This window comes from Lissotriton vulgaris, chromosome 8 (assembly GCF_964263255.1).
Source record: "Lissotriton vulgaris chromosome 8, aLisVul1.2, whole genome shotgun sequence".
In the NCBI taxonomy this organism is placed as follows: domain Eukaryota; kingdom Metazoa; phylum Chordata; class Amphibia; order Caudata; family Salamandridae; genus Lissotriton; species Lissotriton vulgaris.
The window spans coordinates 1,306,041,873-1,306,069,064 of NC_141696.1; the positions used below are offsets into that span (position 1 = coordinate 1,306,041,873).

At 47.5% G+C, this 27,192-nt stretch overlaps 1 protein-coding gene across 1 annotated transcript in view; it reads right to left on the minus strand.

The window, feature by feature from the left end:
* Nucleotides 1-27,192, minus strand: part of CUL5 (cullin 5) — a 787,955-nt gene that overhangs the window by 612,316 nt on the left and 148,447 nt on the right. The window contains exon 5 of the mRNA XM_086935237.1: nucleotides 23,039-23,180. Within this exon, the coding sequence (XP_086791363.1) occupies nucleotides 23,039-23,180 (142 nt within the window). The remainder of the gene's footprint in view (nucleotides 1-23,038; nucleotides 23,181-27,192) is intronic.

Below are 27,192 nucleotides of genomic sequence, written 5' to 3' on the forward strand. Positions count from 1 at the left end.
TGTACGACGGTGGGCTGGCCATGCCGGACGTGCAAATATATTACTGGGCTTCCCAGCTGCAGGTGGTTAATGACTGGGTGTATGCAGACAGGTCGGAACCGGCCTATAGAGTGGATCGGTTTGTGATGCCGGGCGGGAATTGGAGGCTTTGTTATACTCCAAGAGGACACGTGCAGATTGGCCCTCACATACTGGGGTGGTAGTCCACTACTGGAGGAAGGCGAATAGATTCCTGGGGTGGATGGGATCCCTGACGGGTAGGATCCCCTTGTGGATTGGGGAGCAGCTGAGTGAGGTAGCTTGATCGGAGGGCTTTAGGGGTTGGCAACTCATCAGTATTGACTACTTGGGGGATGTGTGGAAAGGGGACGCCCCCCGTTCATTTGAATACCTTCAGCAGGAATATGATCTACGGGGCTCGCAGCGCTATCATTACTTATGCCTCATTCATGCTTTGCGTTCCCGTATCCAAGGGGGCGCCGCGATCCCGGAATATTCCTCCATTGGATTACTTCTTGATCCCATTCTCGACAAGCCCACATCCACGATCTATCGCAAGTTAATTAACAACATGCCAGATCCTTTAGTGTCACTGAGGGCGACTTGGGTGCAGGACTTAGGCCCCTTGGAGGATGACGACTGGCAGGACGCCCTGCAGAGTCCACGGGAAATCGCGGTCCGGTTCCGGCTGGTGCAGCTCAAAATTCTACACCGGGTCTACTACCCCCCACCTGGGGTGGGTGCCAGTCTACTTTGTGTGTGCGGGGGTTTGGGCGGGGGAAGGGTCCTTCTACCACATACTATGGGAGTGCCCGGAGATTGTCCCCTTTTGGACCATGGTCACAGATATAATGGCGGAGGTGGTGGGCTCCCCGGTCCCGAGGGAGCCCAAATGGTTACTTTTAATGATAAAGGGGCCCACTGATTGGACCACATATGGGGAACTCTGGTTGGCCACGGCGGAGGGAGTGGCAAAAAGGAATATTGCCAGGGCCTGGGGGGCGATGGCTCCTTCACAGTGGGACCAATGGGAGCGGGACCTTGATTGGTGTCAGAGTGCAGAGGAGACCATTTACAAAAGTAGGGGGTGCCTCAAAAAATGGAAGAAGATCTGGGGGCCTTGGAGAAGATACAGGGGAATGGGGGGGGAGGACTGGGATAATGGGGTTCACTTTGAATGTCCAGTTTATGGTTAATTGAGACTATTCTTTATGCTGTCCATGCCTGTTTGTCTGATGCAATGTGACCAATGGATTGACATGTCAACTAGAATGAGCACTGTTAATAAAAAGAGTTTTTAATAAAAAAAAATATATATATTTTTCTGTTCCTCTGGAATGGAAATGTTAGCCTTTTTTTGTACTATTGAATGGCCACTACCTCCCAGATCACTATTCTCCCGAACTAGTAGCTAAGGTGCATACGCCCCATTCTTCTTCACATAAAGCCCGAAGAGACTGGTCCCTTGTGAACATTACTGCATTCCCTGTCCAAGATGGTATCATATGGGATAAAGTCTCCTATGACATTTTTGGTCCTACGGAGACATTGCAAATTCTGTATATGTTTAAACATGCTATGGATGAAGTCATTGCTCCAGGTTCCATTTCTGATGAATGGCATGGTGTGACTGCTTCTAACATGCTTTCTGAATTTGAATCATACACAGTATTTGAAAATGAGAATTTGTATTTGAATTCTGCAAATTATGGTGAAATGTTTTGTTACTATCATTATACACATCACTATTTACACCGAGTTAATATTCCATGAGCAATTCTTTTATTATAAACAGTGGGAACACTGCCTGACACAATCTGTGGGTAGTTTTAAAACATATTTAAAGAAGTTCCCTTATTTTCCTGGTCATGTCCCCACAGACACGGTCCCATATTTTTATAAGCTTGCGCCTTCCCTACCAAAGACAAATATGCTCCCAAAAACTAAACTGATTTATTCCGATTCATTTATTTCACAACTAGCCCTCAAGGTTTATGAGTAGGAAGGACAACGTTGAAGTAAAAACTGTATGGGGACACAACACTGGCAGGTCCAGGGCACTGGTGCTTTATTTAGGGCTTGTCTGATCACTTGCCAAATGATTATTTTAAACAAAACACTACAACAGACTATATGACTCTGCGTGGGTAATGCTAAAAATGTAAATGTAAATACACCAAGCATTCCCTCTGTAGCGAGATTTGATAACTGGCAAATGTCATTCATTTTCACAGAAGAACAGCTAAATAAAATGGTGCAGAATGGAATGTACAATTCTTCACTTTCATTTTCAGATGGGTGGTTACTATGGCCAGTAGATACCAGTCGATGTGATGTTTGTTTTTATAAACTCTTCCAAAGGGTTTAAGGTAAGCAGCCCAGACCCCAGCTATATTCAGGCTCAACACTCGGAGGTAGTTACTACCTCTAGCGTAGGAACGTTATGCCATCAATGGTTAGAACATTCCACCATATCAGCAGCTAAAGACCACTTGTCCCTCCTTTCAGATAATATGGATTTACAGGATTTTCTGTTTGGTCGCAAATCTCAAATCTGGTGGAGAAGTGTGGCTCAGGGGTTAGAGGCGGCAGACCTGAAGCTTGAGTTCGGCCCTGGACCAGGGTTCAATTCCCCGCCTCGGCGGGTCTTGGGCTCAATAATTCCACGGACTTGTTAATTCTCGCTCCGGTGCCTTCTCGACTCATGGGTTCACACTCTGCGACTCTGGGCAATAGCTTGCTTAATCTCCACATCGGCCCCTCGCGGCGGGATGCCTGGCTTTCACCTTGTGGATACCCTGCCAGGGTTATCTCACAGGGGAATACCAGGACAGGTTCCCTAAGCAAGCGCAGAGATGCCCCAGGGTAAGTCATGCGCTATATAAGCTTCATACATTTACATTTACATTCCTTGTTCTAAACATATGAACTTAGGAAGATTCCTCAACAAGATACTGTGGAACGGTAAAGACAAACTGATGAGGAAAACTTGGAAAAGGCTTTGGCTGGTGTCAATAATGGCATGACTACTCTGTCAGCCCATATTTATTAATTGAATAACGCTGTTTCATCTGCATTCGTTATCATATAAATTGACCTGTCTATGCTTCAACATGGCCCAGGGATGTGGAATTCCTATAGCCAGACGTCCAGGACATATTGTTTGGGGTCAAGGGCAACAAGTTTTCAGGTGTATTTTGTGCTTGGGACAAGTAGGCCCAATTCCCTGCAGCACAAACCCTTTGGATAACAGCTTGCGGTACCACATTATGGATCAAGGAAGGTCACAGAAGGGAGGACTTTTGTCTATAAGTTAATGGTGAGCGCTACAAGAAAATGTTGTAAGCTTTGACTACACTACTGACAGTGTAAAAATGTGTACACACGTTTTCAAAGTTTAGCAATATGAGGCTATGTATAAGGCACCCAGAATGCGCTCTGATTTGATGCAAATATTTGTAGAAGCTTCAAAGCAAGATTGAGGATGCTTTGCTTTCAAAATAAAATGATTATAAAAAATGAAAGCTGGATCAACAAACATATTGCTTAACCACTGTAAACTTTTAGGTACCATTTCTTTGCAGCATCATTTAGTAACGTGTTGATGCATGCTAGTATGTCCCAAAAATATTCATAATGGAAAATCAGTGTAACCAGTTTTAATAAGATTATAGGAAACAAAAAAATAAACTAGCATTGGCAAAGCCAGTAGGTTTGAAATTGGTGGTCAGCTTTTTAGTTTCGTCAATGTGTGACTTGTTTCAACATGGTAAAACCTTATTGTTGTGGGAGCTACCAGGCCCTCACCATTACAACAAACATTGGCAAAAGTTGTTTTTGGTCTCAAAAAGAACACACTGCCACAGTAGTTACTGGCACTGGACAAAACTACTTGTATGCCGATATACTCCTTGTAGAAGAGAAGAATGCTGTCACTGTGTCACAGAGAGAGAGAGAGAGAAGAGACAGACAGACACAGACAGAGAGTTAGTTTTAATAAACTAAAAAGGTCACAGTCAACGCCAGACCAAATTAGGGACCAAATTATTAAAGAAAATCTCAAAAGTGCACCCATGGTATATGTCCTTGCATTAAGTGCAGCTATACGGCTTTCATGAATTCCCAAGAATTTACAGAAGTAGGACAAGAAATAGTACTCCTAGAAAATATTTGTGAACAGCATTTTAGCATGAGCAAATATGCATGTAGATTTTCTCATACAAAAATGTGAGTGTTTGCAAGTTCACTTTCCCTCCAAGTTCACTTTCCCTCCAACTACTTTTTCCCCCAGCTCTGGAAGAAGGTTTACGTCTGCCATTGTCAGAGTAAATTGCAAACATTTCTCAGTATGAGAACAGATTAGAAAGAGTTGTTGAAAAACCTTAAAACATTTAAGTTAGTAGGTTTGTACAGACTCAAAAGAGCATTCTAACCCTGGAACTATTGCTTACAAAGGAGGAAATATTTGACGAAGAGTTGGCGCATGGAAATTCTCCCTCTTGATTTAGTTGCTAAGCTTTAGTTCCTGAATAAGTTGAAATTTCTTCCTTGCACCATTTTTCATCTAAGGAAGTACCTGGAATAAATTAATTTTCATGTTTCATAGCGGACCAGTTCAGGAGTATGGCTGTTTCTATTTGAAGCCATTTTGGAAAATATCTGGGTGCAGCTTTCTGTGGAATGAAAGTTGGCCGAGTCTTGAAAAGTAGATCAAAACCATCATCCACTGCACCTCACCTCATCATCAACATGAGAACAAAAAGCACTGCACAGATCATTTTTTGGTAATCTTCATGTTTTAGTGATGCACAACTTAGTTCGGTTGCTCTTCTTAAGGCTATGCTACAGCAGTACCCCGTAAAACAAAGGTCAGTTGAGACCAAAGAAGCACAGATAGTCTGGTTAGATACCTTAAAATATCAAATCAACGAGGAGTAAGAAGTGCATAAGTTCGCTCCAGTTCCAAACTGTTATCTATTTAAGTATCAAACAAAAGACAACCTGTGTATATGTTATTTCCCCTGATTAAAGGAGGGGTTCCCCTTGTTTTTGTAAAAGTACCTCACCCACTAGTTCCATTAGTGGTATGCTTCATCATAGGGTGCCAACTCAATATACTCAGTGAATCTGGGTGTGCTTCAACGCCTGAGTTACAGGGGAGCAGTTTTTTTTCAGGGATCCACATGGGTTTACAATTACTTAAAGGTGTCCCTTAATAGAAAAGTTAGTTGTACAATGGGACACTTTGAAAAGGTTAAAAACAGCAAGCTTTGATGTAATAAGAGACAATATGAACTCCCACATCTAGATCGGTCTACATGTTTCAACCATACCTTGAATGCTGCTTAGGGTCAAATGGCTTTCTTAAGGACCAGCAACAAGATCCCTACTACATTATCTGGTGTGAAACACAATTTGCGCCTGTGATAAATTTGCATTGTTTCATGCTATTTTGCTTGTAATTTACAGTCTTGATTTTCTCAGCACAGGACACTGTCCTGTTAGAGTCTACAATAATCAAATGGAGAAACAGAATTTATTTGCAATTATGTGTATTTCTGGAATTTTCATGCATCCAGTCACTCGTGCCTTGCAGTACACCCAGATCAGGTAATAAACACATCACTCATTTTATGCACTATTTTGAAGTGTTTGAAAAACAGGGAATTGCTCAAGGTACCTCCTGATTAGTTACGAACAGATAGCAGTGCGGCATATGCTACCAATGCAAAAACAAAACAAAAATCAAGAACCTACATGTATTTTGGTAGAGTATCTTAAGCCTAGAGGTTCAGAGGTGGGAAGACCCTATTGTCGCACCATGACGAAAAATAGTAATATAGTTAAGATCCTTACGGGTCTTATATTCTAGTATATTTGCCTTGCATAGTCCCTCGACTATGCAAGGTGTCGCACCCAGAGAGGACATGAATGGTGTCCTCTCCGGTGCTGGTGCTAGTTAAGAGACTTCCAGGTAAGGCGTGTAGTTTCATTAGATGCGTCCTGCTACACAAAACGCAATGACTTCTACATTGCATTCCACACAGAATGATGACACTTGCAAACACAGATTGTGGGGATGGTCATCCGAATTGTTATGCTGTACAAACCAAAGAAGTGGGAACACAAACTTGAATGATTTTTACATTGTGTCCTGCATAGGGTAATGCCACTTGCATCCACAGATTTTGAGAATGAGCGATCTTTTATATGCTAGAAACAAAGAATGGGAAACCGTAAATTGTGAGTCATTAATTTCATGAAAACTTATGAAAATTAATAAACTTATTCATAAAATTACATGGAATTTTCAAGTGAATGCTCAAATATCATGTTACATGTGATATGCTGGTGTTAACCCAACTAGTTTTTTTCGGCAACTATATATCTGTAAGAAACATTAGTAGTGATAGATACCTTACCTTAGAATTGCCCCATGCGTCAGACTAGATACGGAATGTTTTTCGTCAGCAGTGCCCCTGCGCACAGTAGGCGTCGTCGTGCAGCTCTGCGTGCGTCGCTGGTGCCAGGATGACGTCGCTGAAGCTACTTAGATGCACCCACGGGCGCTGACGTCAGTTCTGTACAAGACTTTCCGTGCCAGGAATGCAGAGCCATGCAAGAAACTAACCACTGGTGCCATGAAACAGTGCCCTGAAAGGGATAACCTTAACCCTAGAAATCAGTTCATAGAATGGGGAGGATGGGTGGAGCGGTAAGGAATCTATCACTACTAATGTTTCTTACAGATATATTGTTACCAAAGGTAAGTAACTTGTGCAGCTGAAAGAAAAATGTAGTGATAGATTCCTTACTTTAGAATAGATACCCCAGCAATACCAACCCCGGTGGTGGGCCTGCGAACCTAGATCCCGCCAGAAAGTCCTGGAGAACCGAACGGCCAAAGAAGCCATCTCTCCAGACTTGGCTGCCCAGGCAGTAGTGCTTGGTAAAGGTGTGGAGCGAGGCCCACGTAGCTGCCTGACAGATGTCATACAAGGGAACTCCCCGTCCCAGAGCAGTAGTAACTGCCGTCGCCCTTGTAGAGCGGGCGCGCAACTCTTTTTAGCCAAGGAGTAACAAGCCTTTATGACACCCACCGAGAGATGGTCAGCTTGTGCACAGCCCAACCTTTCTTGGCACCCACGTAGCCAACAAAGAGCTAGTCATCCACCCGGAACTGTTGTGTGCTGTCCAGATAGAAAGAGAGCGCACGTTTTGGGTCCAGACGGTGGGGCCTCTCTTCCACTTTGTTGGCATGCGGAGGCGGAAATAAGGTGGGCAAAGTGATGGTCTGCCCGATGTGAAAGGCAGTAACAACCTTTGGCAGAAAAGAAGGACGAGTCTTTAGAACAACTTTGACCGGATGGACAGAGAAAAAAGAAGGCTTAAAAGAAAGAGCCTGGAGCTCACTCACTCTCCTGGCAGAGGTGATGGCAACCAGGAAAGCAGTCTTTAGTACAACAGGGGACTTCAAAAGAGAAGGCTGATCTGGAAGCCTTAAAAAGGCAGAAATGGCATAGAGATAGCCCTTGATAGTGCCCAGAGCAGAGCCATGCTGGGCCAAAGAGAGAAGATAAACAAGGATGTCTTAAAGAGGGGCAGAAAGGGGATCCACAGCCTTTGCTGTGCACCATGCCACAAACTTATTCCACCTGCAGGCGTATACCGTCTTAGTGGAGGAACGCCTGGCTGCCAAGAAAGCATTACAGACTTCGGGGGGTAGATCGAAAGATGTCAACTGCCGCCGCTCAATCTCCACGCAAGGAGGAGGAGGAGCCTGGACAGGTTCGAGAGGAGGACCGTCCCCTGCTGCTGCGACAGAGATCCTACCGAAGAGGCAGACAGATCAGGGGATTGATGCACATACCAAGTAGCTCTGGCTACCATACTCTTCGATCCCAGTTCGGAGCCACAAGGATGACTTGGGCCCGGTCGCGCCTGATCTTCTTCAGCACTCTGGGCAGAAGTGGTATAGGCGGAAAGGCGTACAACAGACCGCAAATCCATTTGCGACGAAAAGCGTCGCCGAGCGAGTGCCGCCTTGGAGTTTCCAACACGCAGAACTGATGACATTGTGCGTTCTCTTCAGTGGCGAATAGATCTAACCAAGGCCCTCCCCATTGCGGGAAAGAGACATTGCGCCGAGTTCAGATGCTATTCGTGATCCATCATGCATCAGCGGCGGAGTTCGTACGCTCTGGGGTTCGAAGAACCCGCCAGGTGTTGAACCACCAGGGACATGCCCTGATGTTCCAGCCAAGCCGAGAAGCGCAGAGCCTCTTGGCATAGGGTCCACGACCCCGGGCTGCCCTGTTTGTTGGAGTACCACTTGGCGGTGGTGTTGTCTGTGAACACCTGCACTAATCTCCCCATGACAGAGGGAAGGAATGTCTTCAGTGCAAGTCGGATCGCCCAAAGCTCCAGAAGGTTGAAGTGGAGCCTGGACTCCACCGGAGACCAGAGGCCTCTGATCTCTGCCTCTCCCATGTGGCTGCCCCATCCCAGAAGGGACGCGTCCGTCACAACTGTATGTTCCGGTTGGTGAAGGGAGAGGGATCTGCCATTGACCCAATCGCAAATCCTGAGCCAACACTGCAATTGCCGTGCAGTACCCTCCAAAATCTGGAACTGATCGGACAGGTTGCCCTGATGCTGTGCCCACTGGAACTTCAGGTCCTCCTGCAGAGCACACATATGTCATCTGGCATGATCCACTAGCAGGATACAGGGGGCCATCATGCCCAGTAGCCAAAGGGTCATCCTGACCGAAACCCGGGACAGAGGCTGAAAGATCGGAATCATAGCCTGAATGTCACTGTTCGGGAGGATAAACTCGAACCACTCCAATGAAAGGGAGCCTCTGCGAGGGCACCAGGTGCGACTTCTGCACGTTAATGAAAAACCCCATCAAATGCATAAGGTCGGCCGTAGTCTGGAAGTGGGAGACATCTGCCTGGGGCGATTTGCCTTCAACAGCCAGTTGTCAAGATAGGGGAAGACTGAAACCCCTGATCCGCGCAGATGAGCTGCGACCACTGCCATCACTTTCATGAACACCCGAGGGGCACTGGTAAGGCCAGAGGGGAGCACAGTGAACTGAAAGTGCTTGTGGCCTACCGTAAATCGCAGGGAGCGCCTGTGGGCAGGCTGGACGGGAATATGAAAATAGCTGTCCTGCAAGTCCCACGCCACTATCCAGTCTTGCGGGTCCAGGGCAGACAAGACCTGAGCAAGTGTGAGCATCTTGAACTTCTCCTTCCAAAGGAAGCGATTGACGTTCCGAAGGTCTAAGATAGGACACAGGCCTTTGTCCTTCTTGGGAACCAGAAAGTAATGGGAACAACCATGACCTACGCCTGGCGACGGAACGTGCTCGAAGTCCCCCTTGGCCAAGAGGGCTACAACTGCCTGCTGGAGAAGTGCCAAGTGATCCTCTGACATGCGGTGGTACTGAGGGGGCATGGCTGGAGGGGTTGTCTCGAAGGGGAGGGAGTAGCCCCTTCGGACAATTTGCAGCACCCACTTGTCTGAAGTGACGTTGCGCCAGTGGTGGAGATGATGGTGTGTTTGTCCACCCACTGGCGTCTGATGGGCTTGAAAGGTCGGCCTAGGAAGGCTTTGAAGTGGATGCTGTGGGGGTGGAGGTGGACTAACCTGCCCACTGGCCCCCTGAACCGCCTTGACGGTTCCAAGTCCGCGCTAAAGTTGTTGCTGCTGTGGCCTGTGGCTCTGCGAATGCTGTGGGGCGCCCCTTCCGTGGCCACGAAAGGAGCGAAAAGCAGAAGGCTGAGAAGGCCAAGCGGCCGACAGGCCCAAGGACTTGGCCGTAGCCCGGGAGTCCTTGAGGCGCTCCAAAGCACTCTCTGCCTTATGACAAAAAAGGCGAATGCCATCAAAGAGCATGTCCATCAGAGTATTCTGGACATCCGCTTAGAAGCCAGTGTCCTCAACCAGGCGTGGCGCCAAAGCGCCACCGTCATGGAAATTGACCCGCCAAGTGAGTCGGCGGTGTCCAGCCCACAACGTATGGTGAACTTCGCTGCGTCTCTCCCGGCCACAACCGCCTGGGAACGAACTGCCTGGGACTCCTCCGGGCAGTTGGGCAGCACCTGCGCAACCGTGTCCCTCAGAGAGTGGGTATGACGGCCCAAGAGGGATGTGGTGTTCACCGACCGCAGCCCTAAGTTGGCAGATGAAAACAGCTTCTTGCCAAGCTGATCCAGCTTCTTGGATTCCCTATCCGGAGCTTCGGTAGGGAACGTGCTCTGGGATGAAGAAGCTTGGACAACCAAGCTCTCAGGGGTGGGGTGTTGGGTGAGGAAGAGGGGGTCGCCTGGAGCCGGGCGATGGCGTCAGGCAACAATCCTGTCCACATGAGCCCCTGTGTAGGGCCTGGACCAGGTGCCCAAAAGAACGCCAGACAGTGCTTAATTAAAAGGCAGCAAAGGCTCTGAAGAGGTAGCCGCCGGTTCGAGAACGTATGTCAGGAGGTTAGTCCTGATGGCCACCGTAGGGATTCAAGGTGGACAGCCTCAGCCGCCCTACGCCACACTACTGCATAACAGGCTCCTTCCTCCGTAGCCATGGTAGGAGGAGACAGCATGCCAATGTCAGGCGAGATGTCAAGAACACTGGCATCCCCCAAATCCTCTGCCCAGTCCGGATCATAAGCAGAGTCCTGTGCTAGAGGGTCCTCAGGCCCCTCCCAGTCCGTCCCTTCCTCCGAAGTCTGTGGAACAGGCTCAAAATAAGGAGGCTGAACATAAGGCACAAAAGGGCCCGTCGGCATCTAAGTCGGGCGACGCCGATCCGGCACCGTGTCCGTGTCAGGGCTAAACTTGGGGATGACGTCGCCCCGAGGAGCGGGCGACGGTGGAAGCGGTGCCATGGAGATCGGCGCCGGTAGAGGTGTCACTAGGTCAACCGGCGTCAATCTGGATTCGATCCCGGATCCCTAGGGGACCTGTGGCGTCGGGGCCGGAGCCGTCGGCTACACAGGGGCCCGAGATACCGGAGATGGTAAAGCACGACCCCCAGTCGGGCCCTGGGGAGCACGGGCGGGGCCAGATGGCCCAAAGAGTCGAGTCATGGCGGCAACAAACTCTTGCACCTGAGTAGTCGTCGCCCCCGCACCTGAGAAGGGGGGTAGAATGGGGGCGGCGTCGCAAGCTCCAGCTGAGCCGCATGAGAGGCACCGCCCACACCCTCAGCCGCGTCGAGGAGCGACAATGCTTCTTCTTGGAATGCTTCAACTTACCTGACCCAGAGTGGAAAGTCGTAGATCCAGAAGAATGATGATGATGATGACGACTCCGCGACCGGTCCCTCGACCTCTCACGGGACCGGGACCGGGACCTTGAGTGCCGCGGAGCCAACTGCTGGAGTTCAAGCAACTTTCACAACGGCTCCCGTAAAGTCATCAGCGCTATTGCACGGCAGTCAGGGACCGACTTGGGGTCGTGGTAGCGCCCCAGGCAGTAGAGTAGAGACACGCGTTGGAGATCCGTCACCAACATCATGCAATGACAGTCCTCACAGTTCTTGAAACCGTGCATCCCTACGACACCAGGAGTCGATCGACTCGAAAAGATGAGGTAAAAGGCCTCAAAAAGCTCAGTCAAAAAATGACTGGAGGTATTTGCGCTTCCCGGATCTGCGCTTGCTGGCGCGTAAAAGAGGGAAGAACGCACAAGTTCAACCCCAGTATGATATATTGTAACAAATAAGAATGCTAAAGCTAGGGGCTAGCCGTGCCTGCGATCTAAGCGTAGTTACATTATTGAACCGCACTGTGGGTAGCAACTTGGGCCTTAAGAAGATATATCCTACACTTAAAACTTGGACTTCAATAGGAAAGACGGAGGTGTCTGCCCCAATTTTCCACGGGTCATTGTTTGCCCTAGATGTCGTAATATCCTTACAATAAGAGCAAGAAGGTAGTTTTAACTTGTTACAGTGTATACCAGTTTGTCTGTGAGAGTCACAAAATTTTAATCTTGATAAAGATGGCAACATAAGGCTTCCATCGAAACGCATCGACGCTCTAACATAGGAACACAATCCGTGAAGAGCACTTATTCATTGTATATTACCGGGTCCTAGCCTTTTTTTTATAAATTAATAGTACACGGATGTGGCCAATGTAAGACACCGTTTTTTGTCTGTTGGGTGTACTCGCTCTCTCTTTTATTTGCAATTGTTGTTTTATATGAATTTGTGTGCATTTAAAGTTTTTATTACTATGTGAAGAATGCTTTGACTGCATAATACTATTGATTGTCTATGAATTGTCATTTATGTGTTTTTAGTTTTGATTAATCCAGAAATAAATTTGCTATCAGATAATAACCCCTACTTTTAATGTGCATCAAGAATGTTGGCCATGGGTATACAGTTATAATTTTTCTCCATGAATGATGTGAATACGAATGATTGAGGCCGTGGTGCCACTATGTGTGTACAGGGAATATTTTGTGCCTCTGAATGAAAGATATCTGAATAAGTGAGTGAGAACTCAGTGACTAGTGGTACATATAGGTAATACTGCTAGCCCTTAAACATTTTCCAATGATTTATTTTTATTGATAAAGCGGAAAAAGAAAGAACTGATGTCAGCACACGTGGGCGCATCTAAGTAGATCCAGCGACGTCATCCCGGCGCCAAAGACGCCTGCGGAGCCGTACGATGACGCCTTACGGCGCGCAGGGGTACTGCTGGCAAAAACCTTTTCAGATCTAGTCTGACACCTGGGGGTAATTCTAAGCCTCAGCGCTTTCACCTCGCTCCCACATCTCTAAAGGCCCCGTTTCCCAAGGTCCGGGAGGAGTCCTCGCTTGGTTATTGAAGGGGCCAATGGCCACACCTCAGCTACCCCTTGTGTGCAGGGATTGGGCCCCGCGGCGGTCATAGCTGCCACCTGTCGCCGCCTCCAGGCTCTCAGGGACGGAGGTCAAGTCCCACTGTCTGTTGCAGTGCTCTTGCAGGAAAAAGTAGATTTCCTCCCTAGCACTTCACAATGCCACCTGCTCTTCTTCCCTCCAGCTTCCTGCATGCCTGTTTTTGGTTTCAGGGCAAACTGAAGCGGCCAGCGGCCAAGCAGCAAATTACGTACGCAGTGATCAGGTCTTGCGGCAGTCTCCACCGCTAATCGTCACTGCTGTATGGCCTTCAGGGACGGAGGTCTGACTTTGCTATCCGCTGCGATGATCTTCTAGGCAAGGGCGGGCTTCTCCACCAACAGCAACAGGTCTCAAGCCGCCCGCCTGGGTCTGCCTTCGTTCTCTGCCCACACGCTGCTACGGGGCCTGGAGAGGGTCAGTCTAATTTCGACATTCACTGCAACAGCTCGTATCTAACCATGCTTGCTGTATCCAGGCACTTTCCAACTTTAATTTTGATCACTTTTGGGATCAGAGTCCATGCAGGAGCAGGATGTCGTTGGATTGGGTCTCCGGGCTGCCGGAACCTCACAGTGGTGCAGCCATCTTGCATGTGCGCCCTCTAGCGCCCACTACTGTGTAGATATTCTTAGGTCCATCGCTCTAAGGGTAGTGTTTCGTTGTCTAAAAGTAGGGTAATTTTGGCTCAAATTATTTCAAAACAGGGTACATTATTATTTAGACCTTGCTCATGGGTGGATAGCTGGTATATCCATCATTCTTGCTTTTCAAAAAGAATTCTATTCGGGTTCCTAGTGCCACTATCTACGTGTTCTAATATAACCCAACTTAGGTCACTTATTGTGTGTCCTGTGGATAGATAGTGTTCAGATATCCACAACGTATATTGCTACGATGTTCACAGATCCCGGTTTTAATCTTTCTCTAGATCATACAAATATATGACATGCTAACAGGAGAGGAAGCAGACTCCCTGGACAGGTGGAGAAGTTAGTTAATCAGGTCTGCGTGCCACCCCAGGCTCTTACCACCCCTAAGGTGTGCTGAACTGAGGTGGGCACAATTTTTTTTATGTAGCCATCTTTGTGATGGTATACTTAGGAACACTGGAACAGGGTTATGCCCACTTCCAGCAGGAAGTGGTCATATGCAGGCATAGTTACCTTAAGGGTCAGTAGCCCATTGGCTACTACCCTATACTACCTTAACACCCCTAAATTGAGTATTTAGGGGAGCCCCTAGAACCACAAGAGCAGATTCTGATGAACTGAAGAAAGCAGACTGACGAAAAGAGTAGCACAGCAAGAACAGAAGAACCAGCAACTGACTTGGCACCAAGCCTGCCAGCCGGCTGCTGCCTTTGCCTAATGCTCCAGAAGTTTACTTGTCCTGCAGCTACTGAGTCCCCAAAACTTGGGAGACCTGCCAGCCTTCTCCAAGGAGTCAAGACCTCCCAAGAGACAGTGGCACGGTCCTCTGCATCCTGCAGACAGCCAAAGAAAGACCAAGAGGTCTCTGGCCCTCCCAAAACCAGATGCCACCAAGCACCACTGCACCCGAGCACCCCAGTCCGGGCTTAAGTGAGCCAACTGTGTCAAGCCCTCAAGGTACAGAGTCCACTGTGGAGTGACTCATCGTGAACTCCTGGATGTCGCATGCAGCTTTTGTTGACAGGTCCCCTCAATAGCAAGTGTTTCTGGATGGAGAAACCAGACACCCCAAGGACCCTCTGCACCCAGACGCCAGTCATAAAGAGGATCAAAGGTTCCCCATGTCCTCCAACATCGCATGAACCAAAGCCACTCTGCTTCACCGGACTGGTCACCCAGACCCTGACGCAGCCTCTTTTTATTGCAACCGTTCTCCATAAGATAACATTGGGCACCTGACGCTGTTTGGCACATCTGCAACCGGCCGCCCTAGTGCTGCTGTTCTGCTGGTGCCTCCTTGGACCTTGCCCACCACTCACCTTAGCTCCTGCAAAAGGGTCCTGTAAGTCACTGACGAGACTAGTACACCGCATATGATTTTCCTCCCATAGGTTAACATAGCACAACTCAGAAATTAAAATCTGTGATAGTAGCGGCCTCACATGCGCACCTCCGGGATCAGAGCGCCTGGGGACTCCCGGCGCCACTTCAAGCATGCAATTGAGTTGTCCAGGAGCAGCAGGGACCCACTCAGTGATGGCATGGGGCGTCCAGCCGGCTCCGCAGGGCTCAGCGCAGACAACACGGGACAGCCGCAGCGGCAAGCAGGTCTCAGCCTCCACTCCTCTGTAGTGGGCGGCTGGTGGGAAGGCTGTCTTATGATTTTCAATGTGCAGCATTGGCGCCACTGCGTCCCAGCACCAGGGCGTGTTACTTATTGTCTGGCCTCCACTCTGGTCGCACAGCACGGCTTGATGGGCCTGGCACACAGTGATTAGTCAGGATAACTGTGCACGGGCTCCGGAGCTCTCCTAAGCAGCGGCCGCCATAATCAGCGGTTAGCCACGCTACCTCTAGTTCTAGGAAGATGATGCGTTCGCCTTTTGTGCCAACCACAAACCTATTTTCTTTAGTGGAACGATTTGCATCCCCTGACCTAAAAGTGAGGCGTCTGTGGTAATGGTTACTTTTGGCAGGGTGGTGACAGGCCTCCCTTTTAATAGGTTCACTGCATTCCACCACCTCAGATCATACCCTTGCTGACTTTGGCTAGTTTCAGAGACTAGAGCTTTCCAACTGCTTGTAGTCTAAGACCATTAATTATCCAACCACTCTTGTAGTGGGCTCATGGGTAGCCTAGTGTTTGGAATGAAGAGGATGAAAGAGGCCAGCATCCCTAGCAGTTTTATCACTGTCCCCACAGACTGAGACTGTGACATCTGCTAAAGGTAAACTTGCCCTAATATTGCCTGTGCAATTTGATATGCCATTGCTACTACTCTGTCGAGATCCACCCCGAGAAAGGTTTTTTTGTTTGGGGAGTGGGAGAGGATTTCTTCCAATTTACTTTAAAACCTAGAGCATGTGGTAGTGAAACCACCCTTGTCAGGTCTTGTTGACACTGTTGGAAGGGGTTTGCCTTTACCAGTTAATTGTCCAGATTGAGGATAGACATGCACAGCCTGTCTCCTGAGGTGTATTGCCAACACTACCAATGTCGTTGAGAAGACTTTTGTACAAACTTCATGCTGAAGAGCAGAACTTTGAACTGGTAATGTTATCCCTACAAATATTAGAATTTTGTTATGTGGGGATGTTTGGGAATGTGGAAGTAGGCGTTTTGATGTCCACCATTGCCAGATAGTCTTCCTTATCTAGCAGAGGGATAACATCATGCAAGGTCGTCATTTGGAACCTATACGAACCTGTTTACAAACCACAGATCTAGGATAGTTCTGATTTGGGACTAAGAAGTAAATAGAATACACACCTGTGTTTCTTTCCTCGTGGGGAACCCTTTCAATGGCATTTTTGGGCAGCAGTTCCCACACCTCTGTTTCCAGAACTTATAACTGGTCGTTTTTATAGTGATAGAGCTTTGGAGATTTTGTTGGTGGCTTCTGTATGAAGATGATGCAAGAACCATTGTGTATATTTACAATCAACTTGTCTGTGGTAATGAATTTCCATTTTTTGAATGAAATCCTTTATTCTCCCCTAATCCCACTGGTATTTTATGTGTGGGGTTAGGGGAGTGCGCAAATCACTTTGAGGCACTAGAAGTAGATCCCCTTGAGTTTCCAACTCTTGATTTTCCTCTAACTCTAATAAAATGGCCTTGCCTGTGTTTTTTCTGCCACTGTCTGAGGCCTGAGAAATGGTTGCCTCTGAGTGGTCTTTGCACCTGTACGACACAGCCAAGCCTGCACTGACCTCTCCTGTCTGGAGTACCCCTGTTGAATGAGGTACACCCGAAAGGCTAGCAAGGCCTTGGCCATTTCATTGGCTCTCTTCGTACCTTCCAGAGTATGGTTCACTCAATTGCCAAAGAGATGGTTCCTAGTCACAGGCATTTCAATGATATTGGATAGTACCTCTGGTCGAATACCCGAGATGGGAAACCAACCATGCCTCCTGAGGTCGGAGCCCATGAGTTAGCAATGTTCTTTCCTCCCTCCATTATATTATTTGCTCTTTTCTGGTATCGCTGTGTGAGATGCAACATAAGGTCCTCCATATCCTCCCAGTGTTGATGTTGAAACGGAGTTTAAGTTTGCTATCCGCCATTCTGTTGGAGCTGCTCTCTCCATCTTTCTGCCCACGGCCTTCAATTTCTTGCTCTTTTTATCTGGGGAGTACTCCATGGATGTGGGGGCAAGGCCATTTCTTCACTGTAATTACTACGAGAGTCTGGGTCAACGTGCACTTTTATATACTTTTGGTCCTGAGTGGATGCTCTGTATTATTTCTCTCTGCCCAGGGTGTCTGCTTTAGCAGTCGCCGGCTTGGAGAAAACTACCACATTCTGCTGGGCTATGCTCAGAATCATCAGCATGAACAGAGTCTTCCTGTATACTTAACTTAAGAGTCTCTAGGAGAAAGCATGTGTACTCTTCCTGTATCTTCACCCTAAAAGTGTTGGCAATTTTCTTTACCACCTATTGATATGTTGAAATATCATCCGCAGCAGATGGTCTCGAGGAAAACATATCTCTTTCTCCCTTATATGAATCTGCCTCAGCATCCTCCTACAAAGTTTCCTCCTACGGTATGTCAAAATCCATATCCCAAGAGACTGAGGTTAAAGATAAACTCCTTTTTTCCCACCTATGTGTCTCGTCCTGCATCATGCTGTATTTCGTCCTGCTCGGACACCTGAAAGTCTTTTTTTTTTTGTGAACCTTTATTCGTCTTGCAATCAAGTACAGGTACGGGCCTACAACCTTCTCGGCCGGCCGCGAAACAGGGTAAAAGTATAGCAATCAATACGGCGAATCAGAGCAGTTCAAAAGCCGAAACGATATGTATATCTGGAGACAACACGTGGGCATACGGTCAGGTCCGAAGTCAGGATTACAGAGGTTCACTTTTAATATAGGGAACTGAAAAAGTGCCATAAAAGCACACGTGGTCCTACAACACAGCGCGCAAATCAGGATATCCACAATTAATATAAATACAGATGAAGTAGTGGGGTTAAGGCACACAAATCAGGAGAGACGTTGGCACAAATCCGGTGGAGAGCAAACCCCAACCCCACCCCTCAAAGCAATACACGTTACAGGAACCACGAATGAAGACGACACTATAGAAAAAGACAAAGACTAAAGGGCCATGGAAACAAAGAACGGACAAACCCCGCCCCCCTACCCCCATCCTGCACACCCGCGGAAGGCCAAGGCCTACCCCCCAGCCGCGTGCCTGTCGCCCTAATGGAACCCGAAATTTAGAAAAGAGAGAGAGAAAAGACAAGAAGCATAGATGGAGGAGGGCCCTCAAAGTTGCTGCCCGGCCCCGCCCATCACCCCTGCACGTGAGGAAAGTCCAAAAGCAGAATGGAGTATCACGGAGAACGTCAAATACCAAGTACATCAATAATACAATCCCAATACAGACACACCCAAAGCACCGTCAGTTAACGTGAGGGCCACCGAAACCTAAAATGCATCACCCCTGGCCTCGTCTAGCAACGGAACCACCCAATGATCCCTTATCAATCGATATACAGTACTTTTTGGAGAATCTGGAGGATCCGAGCGAATCAGGCCCGAGTAATACCAAAAAAAGATTAAGCAGCTCGAGTCCATCCAGACGTGTGCAGCTGAGGTCCAAGGGCGGCAATACCAAGCCCGCGGGTGCCACAAAGTCCAAGCACAGTAATACCATCCATGGAGAGGAAATCTCACTGTCCGGCAAACGCCGCAGTGTTGTTGGGGCGGCCCGAAAAGAAGAACAGCAGCGCATCCCTAAGCTCAAGTTGGGCATGTGTCCCAAAGAAGCACTCACGTGTACATCCGCACCGTCCAGGGAGGACGAAGCAACCAGGTCTCTTGGCAGTTCCCAAAACCCAGGCAGGCCCAGAGTCCTCCCCAAGGAAGTAGACACGGGCACAGAGGCACTCCATTGAAATCGGACTACGTCCTTACAGGGCGGTGAAACAGCAATGGCGGCCATTTTTCGATCCAGGTCACAGGCATTGCAAATCAGGGAGTCGCGTAGATCCGTTAGGGCGGCCAAGACATCTTTGGGTGTGGGCTCCATTGTGCGCCGCCAGCATCCCATCTCCGTGCCTACGGCAGCCGTCCGATCAGGACATGGTCCGTGATGGGGGGTGTCATCCGCCATCTTAGTCAGTTCGGCCCCGTCCCTCTGCACCTCACTGTAGGGACCGGCCCCAGCACAGGGCGCCGCTAAATGTACGCCCGGAACACAAAGTTATGAGGCGGGTTCCCCAGGGAGAGTCACCAAAAGGCTAAACAAAAGACCCTACCACTCCCTGGGGTCTGCCCGCCTGTCTCGGGGGCGATCCTTGGTTATGTCCGGGGGAGGAGTCCGAAGAGGGGGGCCAGGAGCCACACACCCCCCTCGACTCCAGTATGCCTCTCAGGCCCCCAGGGCTCTTCGACAAGGGACCGGGCTGATGCTGCCTTCAGCGGCACTCCAAGACAACGGCACCCTCCGACCGACTCCTCACCACCAGAGGCGGCCGCTGTTGTTGCAGTCGCGGCCGGCTGCCCGCTGCAATCGACACCCCGGCTTCGTCACCGCACGGGCGGCTGAGCAATGGGTGGGAAATTCTCCGGATTCACAGCACGCAGGAGTCTCAGGAGCAGGTGGTAAGTGAACACTCACCTTCTATTATCCAAATGTACCTTTGTAGTTCAGAACGAACAGCAGTATGGGCGTGCAGGGAGAGAGGGCTCACGGAGCCGAGCGGCTATGCGGCCATTTCGGATGCTGGCTTGGCTCCTCCCCGACACCTGAAAGTCTTGGGTTGTTGTTTTAATCCCAAATCTTCCTTGTGAGAGGTCATGGCTTCCTTGAAAGCATCCTTATTTTGTTGTAATTTTTCAATTTCTTCCTCAAATGCCCTCTTCTTCCTCGCGACATCGATGAGGTTAGAGGTTTTAAGATCTGCTTTGCTCATTCCTCTTTCGGCACTTGACCATCCACAGAAGTCGAGGGAGTGCCCTTCTGTGCATCTAACCTGTGAGCCTATCTTTTCCGGTAGGATGAGAAGTTTCTCTGACTCCTTCAACCGCATGTTTTTTGGGTTTTTTTTGCACGGAGGGCTTGTTTCTTTGTGAGTCCATTGTTTTTCTCAAAGACTAGTGCTCCAGCATCATAGACGTTAGCCTGGATGCTTCTTTGGACACCTCTTATGGCTTTCAGACATACTGCACTGTAGTCACAGGGTCTTGTCTATGGTGTTCCTCGACCTCATAAGAAGTCTTGAGTAATATGCCTCAGTGGGCCCCTTCAGCTTCTTCCACCTGGCAGACAGAGAAACTCCTCTTCTTCATCAACAAAGAACTCCTCATCGTTTTTTAGTTCTGATAAACCTACCATGTCTGCAGCTTCCTAATGTGCTTCAAGGGTTTGATCTCTTTTGGTTCAATATACAAGCATGGGACGCAGTCCTCCGACTTATGGTCTTTTGGGAGGTAGAAGATACAGACTGGGTTTTCGTCATTGGGATGGAACTTTCTATGGCAGTTTGAACAAAATTTGAAAAGCGTGTTCATAATCTAAAACAACTGTGTCAAGGAACCCCGATGGATACCTCACTGATTAGACACCATTCTCTATCAATTCCAGGCCCTCTTCCCCCACAAAATAAAAAAAACCTCTTTCCAGCCTCAGATTTCATGCTGTACAAAGAATACACTTGTTGTATAGAGCTTCATATGAATTTTTCCAAGGTCTAAGCACTGTATATAACAGGTGTTAATATTACACATTTTTAAAGGTACTCAATTTATCGATGTCGAAAAGATGAAAGGCTGATTAGGCCTTGTCTGAATTTAAAATTGTGACCAGTGGATCACACCAGACGCTAGAAGCAACAGCTTAACTCGTCGTGCTATTTGTTAACCTAATGAAAGATGTCACAACACAGCTCCAAAGTCTAAACAGACATCAAAGAAAGGGGCAGTTGAAACTTTTACTGAGTAAAAGGAATCCAATACCAAGCTTAAACACGTCACCAGGACAGGTTGTGTATCTAAAATGGGGGTTTACATAAGTATCTAATGAAGAGGAGAACTCATGTCTGAAAGGGTAACACGTCTCTGGTGAAAGAGGAAGTAAAACATGGGGAATACAATACAGAAGATTTCCAATTTATACATTTAATCTATATTCATTGCGATTACATTCTTTATGGAATACTATTTCCTTTTCTGAGTTCTGTCATGGTGAGGGATGGATTCCTGGGGAATTAATGCAAGTTTTAATGAAAGAATACAGACTCCGGCTTTCCCATTGTTACAAAGTCTGACACACCACCTAAATTCTTTTGGCAAAGAGTAGGCCTGGGCCATAGGACATGAATTTAATGTTTTGTGCTGATATTCCCGGGGGCTGAATAACTCTGAACAATCCCCAATAATTTTTCACACTTTGGTCCAGAAGCTATAACCGCGACAATGTCTGGTACCTGAAGTGCTGAGTAATTTTCAAAGGGTCTAAAATGACTTACAGCATGGTTTATATCAGAGTTTGTGGACTGCATACAAAAACGTAGTGCTCAGACATTATCTTGCTCTATGTGATATCTGTCATGAATAAATTGGCAATGCACTCACAGCTGTCGAGAACAGCCAAATTTGTCTTCCTAAAATAATATAATCTACTATTGCTTTCTGTAGTTACCGTGCACAGCCAGGATGTAGAAAATTAAAGATATATTTTTTAATTTAAACTTATTTAGACAAAAACACAATGGAAATGGCTCACTCAAGCTACTAACATTTCTTCTACCTTCATCCGCTTTTTCTATGTCACAATTCTCAAGAGTTCTGGACTTCAAATGAAGAAGGGATCAATCAAGTGTTTAGGTATCTGCACCATTTGGAAACAATATGTTGTGTAAAATCCTCTTCTTCAAAATGGGGACATTGTATTTTTTGTAGACCAAAGTTAACTGATACAGGAGGGAAACTGTGGGGTTTCAGAAGGAGCAAACGGAGTGCCACAGAGGGATAAAGTTAACCTTATTGCAGGGGCAACAGAATTATGAGATTCTATGGCAGCCGCACATTATTCAAAAATATGGATTTGCAACATTAGCCACACAAATTACTCATCAGGTGAATAATTTGCCAATTTTACCAAAAAAATGCTTCCAGCTCAAACGAACCAAAAGTTAATAAAAACTTGGTGACATGTTCCTGCACAAAGGATGGGCTCTTCACAAAGGTTAACAGGTCACATTTCAGTTATCTATTGTTGTAATTGAGTATTAAACTGGTACTAATTAAGTGACCCCTTTACCAAGACAAAGTAAACATGTATAAATGTCAAAATAATGAAGTAATACTATCACAAACTGAGCAGCATTACTCTTCATAATATGACTTTTCTTGCCACTATTCAACCCTGCAGCATATTTTGATCTTCCCCTGCCATATAATTCCAGTAGGCCTGCCTTATTGTGACTTTGCTACTCTTGGTCCAAAGTCTCTTTTACACTATGGATGGCGGATTACAGGGTTACATTCACCTATGGGCATTTTGACGCAGAGTAACATATGTTATTGTTGGAGGATGAAACGCACAGTGGGTCTGCTGAGATTCAAAACTGTGGCCATGTGATCAATTACAGAACCGGGCAGTGGGGTGCTAGTCGCCTAAGCTATTACATACAACTAGATCCTACAAGAAGTACAAGATGCTGCTTCAAAAGCGATCAATTCAGGGATGTGTGCACCAGTTTGAGCAGGAATGAAACATTCATGCTAAAAAAGAAAACATAAGTCAGAAGAAATATAGGTGTTCTAGATAAGATAACTTCTTAAGATCAGAAGTAGAACAGTTTCAGGTTTAAAACTTTTATACAGTATCCTCTTCAGATTTTGTGTGAAATACAGTTCAACTAGGATTCCAGCCCTAAATAGCAAACACTTTGGCTGAAAATCTATTTTAAATTTCCTGTAGTAAAGTCTGCACTTAAAGCAAGTGCTGACATGACAGTCTGCACGTACCGTAGGATTCTCTAACTCCAATAACAAGTTGAGAGTCAAAAGCCTCCCCTAATCTTTCGGCATGGACAAGCTTCATTGCACTATCCTGTAATCGATTCTTTATGTTTGAAAAGATTGACTCATTCCACGTGTCCAGCATGAGCTAGAAGACAAAAAAGAAACACATTAGATAGGCTAAGGGACCTACAAAATTTAAGAAGAAAAAAAAGTTACTCATTTGTAGCAATTCCAACATTTAGTGAGGACTTTGCACCACTAAATAGTAAAACGTTAATGCCAATGGATGTGTACCATGCCCTTCTGAAACATGTCAATGCCAGCCTAGATCTTTTTAACCTAGTCCAATTAACTTAGCCCTAAATTTACAACCTAAGATGTCACTCTGCACCTCTTGCTTTACTACCTTAGATGCTATTCTGCACCCTTTCTCCCTACTAGACATCTGTTTTCAAAACAGCGTACCAGTGCTTAAGGAGGCTGAGGAAGATGGAGGAAGGGCGATTCCTGGAAGGCACCCATCCACTGCAGCAAGGACCTAATCCCTAGCACCTCGAAATGGACCCGTTACTTACCTTCGGTAACGCCTTATCTGGTAGAGACATGATCTAGTTGTAGATTCCTTACCTTTGAAATTACAGGAGTCAGGTTGGAACCGGAAGATTTCTTATATCAGTAGCTCTGCACGACGAAAAGTTGCGTTGGTCGACTCCGCGTGATGTTGTAGGCATTTGGTTCATCGTTGTGACTCTGCATCATCTACATAGGCACCACCCTGCCACTTTTCACAACTTTCCACGACAGAAGCATGGAGCCATGAAGTGAATGATTGTGGTGTGTCAGAAAACAATTCGGGCTCTGAAGGAGAAAAAGTCCTGGCACTAAACCAATCCGCAGTGCAGGGAGGATGGGTGTGTCTGTAAGGAATCAGCGACTAAATCATGTTTCTACCAGATAAGGCGTTACCGCAGAGAAGTAACTTATCCATCTGATAGAGACAACTAGCTGCAGATTCCTTACCTTTGAACAGATACCCAAGCAATACCATCCCCGGAGGAGGGACTGTGGAAAGGTTTTAGACTAAGCAGTCCTGCAAGACAGAGCGACCAAAGAGGCCCACTCTGAGAACTTGGGAATCCAGACAGTAGTGTCTGGCGAATGTGTCCACAGATGCCCGCATGGAAGATGTCAGTAACTGGGACACCACGCTGAAGAGCCGTGGTGGCTGCCTTTGCCCTGGTGGAATGGGCCCTAAGGCCTTCAGGAGGCTGTTGCTTCACCAAGCCGTAACATTTTAATGCAGAGGATGACCCATCATTGAATGGTCCACTGCTCGACCCTTCTTTGCTCCAACATACCCCACGAAGAGTTGGTTTTCCACCCGGAACTCTTTAGTGCAATCAAGTTAGAATGATAACGCTCTTTTTGGGTCCAGGCGGTGGAGACGCTCCTCTTCTTTGGAAGGATGCAGAGGGGCATACAAGGTAGGCAGAGTAACAGATTGATCCGGATGGAAAGGTAAGTAGAAAAGATTCCCTAGCGCGGAGCACTACTTTGTCCAGAAACACGGTCAGGTAAAAAGGCTGAGATGACAGTGCCTGCAGTTACCTCACCCTTCTGGCATAAGTTATTGCCACCAAAAAGACTGCTTCGATAGTGAGCAGCGTGAGTGGGAAATTGTGCAGAGGTTCAAAAGGTGCACACATCAAAAAGATAAAGACCAAATTAAGGTCCCATTGGGGCATAATAAAAGGGGAAACAGATGAGTAAGCCCCTTCAAAAATGTCTGTACAAGAGGAGACTTAAAAAGTGATGGCTGATCTGGCAGCCAACGGAAAGCAGACAGAACTGGAAGGTAGCCCTTCAGAGTGCCCATAGCAAAGCCCTGCAGGGCCAAGGAAAGAATGAAAAGAAGAACATCTGCTAGGAAGGCAGAGAAAGGTCAAAATACCGTTCTCTACAGTATTTACAGACATTTTGCCATCGGCAGGTGTATACCGGCTTTGTGTAAGGACGCCTGGCTGCCAGAATAACCTCACAGACTTTGTCAAGAAGGTCAAAAGCTGTCAACTGTCACCCCTCAATCGCTCTGTAAGAAGACAGAGTGGACAGGTTCGGGTGGAGGAACCTCCCCTGCTGCTGCGACAGAAGATCCTCCCGAAGGGGAAGCCTGATCCGGGGATCAATGCTCATTTGCAGAAGCTTGGGATACCAGGCTCTCAGTGCCCAGCTCAGAGCTACAAGAATGACTTGGGCCCAGTCGCTCCTGATCTTCTTGAGCACTCTAGGCAGGAGTGGCTTGGGCGGAAAGGTGTACAGAAAGCCTGTGCTCCACTCATGACGAAAACTCAAATGTGCAAAACTGCTGACATTGCTCGTTCTCTTTGGAGGCACATAGATCTAACCAAGGATGCTGAAAGAGTCCATGCACCACCTCCAGATGGAGATGCCACTTGTGGTCTGCTCTTTCTGGCAGCCAGAGCATGACTTTGTGTCGTGGAGGTGCTCCTGGCACCAGAGATACACCAAATGGGGATCTATGACTGATATGGAGCGGTGACAAGCGCCACACGGCTTGAACCCCACAGTCTTTTTACTAGACATCCCTACACACCAAAATGAGTGGACAAAAAGTAAAAAAAATTCTGTCAAAAAGTGACAGGGGGAAACTCAATGATAGTGAAGTTCAAAAAGGCAGTGAGTCTACCTAATGGGTGCTAGATACTCTATTAGAAAGAGAAGTTATCTGTAAAAACAGTTGAAGCATAACTCAATCCGGTCTCATTAGAACTGAAATATGGCAGCCTGTCCCAGGCGGTCATTAGTTGCGCGCCAAAGGACAGGACCTGCAGCCACATTCATATGCACCCAGCCATGCAGACTATTCACTACCATTACAGTAAAAAAAAGTCATTTTTGATGTGATGTGTTTTCAATTTTACCACTGGATTAATCAGCAGGCTCCCCACAGACAGCACAAAACCAGGCAGGACAGGTGGGAAAGGAGAATGGACCGTCAGAGAGAGAGAGAGAGAGAGAGAGAGAGAGAGCGAGCGAGAGGAGGAAAGACTATAGCTGCCCCCTCCGAGGCAGAGACACAGTGGGAAAGGGACAGGGCACATGCGGCGACAGGATCTCTCAGTGCACCCAGGACCAGAGAAACAACCTCACTGTCTGGGGAGGAATCCAGAGACTCAGAGCTTCAGTACGTTGGGGAGAGCCAGCCATGTACTCCGAGCAGTGAACCCCCAGATCGGCAGATGAAATTATATGAACAATGGCTGTCATGCAAGTATAGAAGGGGGGATCACGGAAGGGGGGTGAATTAGGGGGGGGGGGGGTTACTGGCAAGGCTGCTATGAATGGGCCCAAGACCCCGCCATGTAGTATGAACTACAAACATGCTGGATAGGGTGGGACCGTGGGGCCGGCAGGAAGGCATTGCTCACATTTGGACTGTGCGCCTTGACTGGCCCACTTGAGTTTCATTTCTTGCTATTTGTTGCATAACTGCACAAAGTTTGGATGGGGAGAGTTTCTCACTTGTACTGGGGTGGGAGAGTTGTGGGGGTTATAACGTTCCAAGTGGGGGGCCCTGCAGGGAGCTTTGGTTAGATACTATGGGGCTGAACACTATTAGGGGCCATAAGGATTACCGCTTGAGGAACACCAGTGCGCAAGGAGGGATTAGCAGAGGGGGTGAATTGCAGCAATGGGCAGTGGTATGACATCTAACCTTTTGTTCTGGAATGTCAGGGGGACGCATACTAAGCAGAAGGGACATAAAATATTTTCCCAACTGAATAGGAGAGGGGTTCACATCGCTCTGCTGTAGGAGACCCATACCCTGGCTTCAGAGGGAGCCGGGCTACACCGCAAGTGGCAAGGCAGGCACACTACACCTCATATTCAGCATTTGCTTGGGGGTTGTTGTTCTGGATAAGAGCAGGAGTCCCCTTTCAACACACAGGACTCTGGGCTGACCCGGAGGGCCGGTATCTGATAGTCACAGGCAGGCTGGATGGCCAAGATGTAACAAGAGTTAACATATACAGACTGAATTCAGACCCCTCCACTTTGATGGTTAAGATGTCTGGAATCTTGGCGCCCTACATGATTTGCGCCATTATCCTGAGGGGAGATTTTAATCGTGTAGC